At 56.9% G+C, this 5,400-nt stretch overlaps 1 protein-coding gene across 1 annotated transcript; it reads right to left on the reverse strand.

Annotated features, from left to right (window-relative positions):
- Positions 1-381: 381 nt before the first annotated feature.
- MIF (macrophage migration inhibitory factor) lies at positions 382-1,142 on the reverse strand. The gene is made up of 3 exons (NM_001077213.2): positions 989-1,142; positions 649-821; positions 382-566 (listed from the first exon to the last, which is right to left on the reverse strand). Exons 1-3 carry the CDS (start codon positions 1,094-1,096, stop codon positions 500-502), a joined length of 348 nt encoding a protein of 115 aa, NP_001070681.1. The 5' UTR covers positions 1,097-1,142; the 3' UTR covers positions 382-499.
- Positions 1,143-5,400: the final 4,258 nt, after the last annotated feature.

Consider the following 5,400-nt stretch of genomic DNA (forward strand, 5'->3'; position numbering starts at 1 on the left):
TGAAAACCATCCTAAAGTTCCAAAACAATGGGATTTCCTAAGTCAAGACACTGAAGCACCAGCTTGGCAGAGAATGACTCCTGAGGTGGAGCGGGCGCCCTCACCCGGATTTGGATTACTCCCCCTTTGCCCGCCAACCCTAGCCCACGTGGTGCCTCGGCAGGAGAGAGGGTGGGGGACAGACTATGGATTCCCGATTCGAATTTGATTCCTGGGTTGTGGCCTCTGGAAGGATGCCAACCTCAGTGGGGCCTTCTGCTGGCAAAGGGTAGGCGGAAGGCGCCCCACAGCTCATTCTGGGGGCGCCCCTCCCGGCCTCGGACCCCTGTCACTGACCCGGCCCTTCACCAATTCCTCCGCTAGTCAAGGAAGCCGGAGGCAGCCATCTCCACACCGTTTATTTCTCTCTTCCGGGAGCTGGGGTCGCTAGGGGCGAGGCAGGCAGAAAACAGAGCGGGCGGCGCCAGGCCGAGAGCAAAGGAGTCTTGGGGTGCGGCCCTCAGGCGAAGGTGGAGCCGTTCCAGCCCACATTGGCCGCGTTCATGTCGTAGTAGTTGATGTAGATCCTGCGGAGAAGGAAGCGAGGCTGAGCGGGCAACTGGGCGGCCGCCGTGGCCGCGTGCTCCCCGGCCCTCGGCGCCCACGCACCTGTCCGGGCTGATGCGCAAGCGTTCGGCCAGCAGGCCGCACAGCAGCTTGCTGTAGGAACGGTTCTGCGCGCCGCCGATCTTGCCGATGCTATGCAGACTGCAAAGGGCGCACGGCTCGCTGGACCCTCCGAAGGCCATGAGCTGGTCCGGGACGACGTGCACCGCGATGTACTGCGGGGGAGGAGACGCGGTCAGTCGGCCCGGGTGACCTCGCCGGCCCAGACGCCCCCCGCCCCCGCGTCCCTTCCCCGCCCGGAGCCCCATTCCGGAATCGCCGCCCCCCCTCCCCCAACCCCAGCCTCAGCCCGGAACCGCCTCGCCCGGCCCTCGTGGCAGACCTGCGCCGGCTTGCCCATGGCCTGCACCAACTGCTGAGTCAGCTCGGAGAGGAACCCGTCCGGCACAGAGGCGCGGGGAACGTTGGTGTTTACCACGAACATCGGCATGATGGCCAGGAACAGTGGGGACCCGGAGCACAGGAACCTAACTGCGCGGTCAAGAAGCAGGGGAACCTGAGATACGTGACCGCCGCCCGGCGCCCCGCCCACTGCGACTGCGGTTCCGCCCCGTGACGTCACCGCCGGCGGAGATCCCGCCCCCGAGGCCGCGAGGCCTTCGCGACTGGTGACGTCACCGCCGGCAGAGGCCCCGCCCTCACGGCGGGACTTTGAGACCCTACTCCGCCTACCCCTGGCTGGGTGCCCCCTCCAAAGCCGTTCACCACCTCGTGGCCAGAAGTGTGCCTTTCCCTCGTTCATCAGCCCTTTTATTTAGTCACAGATATCTACTCATCTGTGTGCCAGGAGCGGGGATACTGCGGTTAGGGGGGCAGGTGGCTTCTGGCCCTCCAGGAGCTCACAGCTGGACAAGTAGATGAAGTCCAGCTCATTCTCACTGAGCCCTTGTGTGTCCTGAGTCTCTGGGGCCACTGTCCTGAGTGGACGGGTGGGCGTGGTGGTGTTCATGTGTAGGGGTGAGGCGCAGTCACTGATGCAGGTGGGAGGGGGCTACCACAAATGAGTCACCATCCAGATGCCTTCCCTATACCCCTGCTCCTCAAGGTGGGTGGGGATGCTGGGTGGTGCCCCGGGTAGGGGCAGCGAGTAGGAGGGGATGTCTGACAGAGCTCAAAGCCCACCCCAAAACTTGAGTCCCCTGGGCAATTCCTCTGATGTGTCCTCTGGGGACGCCCTCTTACAGCCTGAGTGAATTTTCTGTTTCTTCCACTAGTGGTCAGCTCAACGGGTAGCTAGTAGGTGCCAAGCATATGAAAGACATGGACTAAATACTGGGTGAATGAAGTTAGCCATGACGGGGCAGGAAGAGGTCAGGGCCAGGGATGAGCCTGCAGGCCCTGCCATTACTGGACAGAAGGGCCACCTGACCCCTGCTCTGAGGAGACCCCTGGTCAGGGGGCTGGGCTGGGGACTGGCACTCAAGGGGCATGCAGGTTTGGCCAGTCTCAGAGCTCTCCAGGAAAGCCCTGTCCTTGGTCTCTGACAGTTGTGGTCTGGTTAAGGTGGCAGAGCATGTTGCTGGCCTTGACAATGGCCATATGATGGATCAAGGCCACCAGGCTTGTGGGACCAGCTAGCCTCCAGAGGGAAGGTCTCATGGCCCAGCTGTGCCAATAACTCTGTAAAATGTGGGGCTTTCCAGGTAGGCCCAGATCACTTTCCTCCCCACTCCCACACCCAGCCGTCTTTCTGTGCTCAGGGTTCTGTTACCACTGATGCACTGATGTCTCCAGCCCAGGATGCTCCTCTGAGCTCCAGCAGCCAACTCAGCATGGCCTGCTCCCGGTGTCCACATCCAAGTGCATGACTTTTCTCCCACCTCTGATCTCCTCCCAGTGAACTGTGCCTCCCTCCACTATGCCTTTATCCTCGCCTCTCCCCCCACCCCTGATCCCACCTTAGTCTAAGTTAGCTGGCATCACTCTTGGCCTGGCCTCTCCTGGAGGAGGAGTCTGTTCCCCCTGCCTACCCAGGTAGATCTGGCCATGTGACTTGCTTTGTCCAGTGACCAGAAGTGACGCAAATGATTCCAGGCAGAAGATCCAAAAGCTAGTGCCCAGTTCCATGTTCTCTGATGTGGCAGCGGGTGACACAGAGCCTCTCCAACAAACACCTGCAATGCCCTGTGGGTGAGCCGCTATGGTTTTCAGGTTGTTACTGTGACAGAGGGGAGCCTTCCCCATCAGGACAGCCTTTGTGTACCCTCCCTTCCCAGGAGTAGTCACTGCTGTCTTTCAGGGAGGGCCTCTGAGGAGGGACTAGATTCCCAGTCCCACTTGTCACTAGCTTGGACACTTGGCTAACCTCTCTGAGCCTCAGTTTTCCTGCCTGTAACTTGGGGATGACAGTAGTGTCCATTTTACAGGGGGATGTTGTGAGGACCCAAGTGGTTTAATTACTGGTGATGGTCCCCAGTACCATCACAGTGCCCTGGGTGACCTGGTCCCCTCCTGCACTTTCCCTGATCTGCTTCAGCACCCAAAGCTCCTGGCTGGGTCAGGCCCAGTCAGGAGCCCAGCACCTGTTCTCTTCTTCCAGGCTATCACCATATTTCTGTGTGTGAGTTACTGCTTCCTTTCTAGGCTCCCTGAGCTGGGGGACTATTTCTTTTGGGCCTGGCTGCGTGCCTACCTTCTGCCCTGTTGCTCGGTAGCAGGCAGAGGGCCTCCAAGGCTGTCCATGCCCTAGTCCCCCAAACCTGTGAATGCATTACGTTACATGGCAAAAGGCACTTTGCAGATGTAATTAGGGTTACAGACCCTAAAATAGGGAGGTTATCATGGATTATCTGGGTGGTTCCGATGTAATCACAGGAGCCCTTAAAAGCAGAGAATTTTCTCCAGCTCGAGTCAAAGACAAGGCAGAAGCGGAGTCAGACTTAAAGCAGAGGGACTCAGTGTGCTGTTACTGGCTTTGAAGATGAGGGGGCCTCAGTCCTGAAGCCGCAGGGAACTGAATTCTGCTAACAGCCTGAATGAACTCGGAAGTGGGTTCCTCTCTAGTTGACCTTGAGACACCTTGACTTGGGCCGTGAGTCCTAAAGCAGAAGACCAGTCACTTTGTGTTCGACTTGCAACCCACAGAAACCGTGAGATAATAAATGTGCGTTGTCTTAAGCTGCTAAATTTGTGGTAATTTGTTCTAGAAGCGATAGAACAGTAACACACCTGACGTCACTGGGGCTCCAATTACCAGCTGAACCACAGCCCACACTCACCTGGAGGCCTTGGCCAACAGTTGCCAACCTTCCCTGAAATCCCCTCCCCTTCCCTCCTCACTGACAGAGCCCCAGTTCTGTTGCTCAGAATATTCCCTGTCCCAGAACCACAGCAACCAGACGTGGTGCAGTGATGCACGGCATGCACAGGGAAGCAGCTGCCTTGCTCATGGAGATGCTACTCTACGCCCTCTCTCCTGATCCTGCCTGGAACTTCGACATGACCTCCAGATGTGCAGCAGCTGCTGGGCCACCTTGAGCGGGAACACAAAAGCAAAAGTCAGGAGTAGCAACAGGGAACCTGGGGTGCTTCTGGCTCTGCCTGGTCCTGTCAGCTGCCTTCTCATTGCAGAGGAGAATCAGGCCCTCTGCTCCAAGCCCCAGATGCCACTCCTGGCTGGTGCAGGGGACTTCTTAAGAGCCATGTCCCGTAGGTGAGTGCTGCCAGGCAGAGAGGGAGGGAAGGGATGAGAAGAGGCAAGCCTCTGAATAGGACCTGAGTCACCTGCTGGGAAGGGGGTGCAGGGAAGGGAGGCTGCCAGGCCTCTGCTGCAGGGCTACTGCTGTCCTCTTGTTGCCTCTCCCTGACATGAGCTTGGCCATCAGTCCTCAGTCCCTATCCATGGATATTGGTCCCCGTCCCACGGCCTCTCCCCCAGGGCACACACATAGAGTCGCTCACAGCAAGAACCCAGCAGGCCCTGAGCCCCCATCCATCCACCCCCCACCAGTCGCTGGGCCTTTGTTCAATGGATGTAGTAAAATTTGTGCTGAAGACAAGCAAACCCAACCTTTCCCCCTCAGTGGGCATCACATGACCTGGCAGGGGTCCTCTTTCCCCCGATGACCTCCCCCACTCAGCCGAAAAGGTCCAGATTTTAAGACAGTTGTCTGCCAGGAGACCACCAGGCTGCAAAAGCTGGGCCTAGGCTGGGTGGTCCATTTGGAGCTGTAGCCACCAGCCTACGCCACAGCTGCAGACACACCAAATCCGAGCCGCATCTGTGACCTACAGCACAGCTCACCGAAACACCAGATCCTTAACCCACTGAGCGAGCGAGGCCAGGGATTGAACCTGCATCCTCATGGATACTAGTCAGGTTCATTTCTGCTGAGCTACAACAGGAACTCCTAAAAATCTTTTTTAAAAAATAGTGGACAAAACATTTGGGCAGATTCTTTACAAAAGATATGTGAATGGTCATGTTAACACATGAAAAGATGCTCAACATTATTAGCTGTCAGGGAAAAACCACGATTAAACCATGAAATGCCACTGCACATTCAGGAGAATGGCTAAATTAAAAAGACCGACAAATAATAAAAACAAAAAGGCTGAAAATGCCAAGTGCTGGTGAGGCTGAGGAGCATACAGAACCCTTATCCGGTGCTAGTGGGAATGTAAAACAGTGTAGTCACTTTGGAAAACAATTTCTTCTACAGTTGAAGACATTCCTTATTACACTTAGCAATTCATTGACCCAAAAGAAGTGAAGGCATATGTCTACACAGCTTG

This window comes from Sus scrofa, chromosome 14 (assembly GCF_054392235.1).
Source record: "Sus scrofa isolate SSC_HxYL_T2T_F1_AM1 chromosome 14, Sscrofa_HxYL_maternal_Yorkshire_Landrace_v2.0, whole genome shotgun sequence".
Classification (NCBI taxonomy): domain Eukaryota; kingdom Metazoa; phylum Chordata; class Mammalia; order Artiodactyla; family Suidae; genus Sus; species Sus scrofa.

Coding starts and splice junctions, on each gene's coding strand:
- MIF (NM_001077213.2), bottom strand. CDS start 1,096: ATGCCGATGTTCGTGGTAAACACCAACGTTCCCCGCGCCTCTGTGCCG. Junction 822..988: donor CCATGGGCAAGCCGGCGCAG/GTCTGCCACGAG, acceptor CCTCCCCCGCAG/TACATCGCGGTGCACGTCGT. Junction 567..648: donor TTGCGCATCAGCCCGGACAG/GTGCGTGGGCGC, acceptor CCTTCTCCGCAG/GATCTACATCAACTACTACG.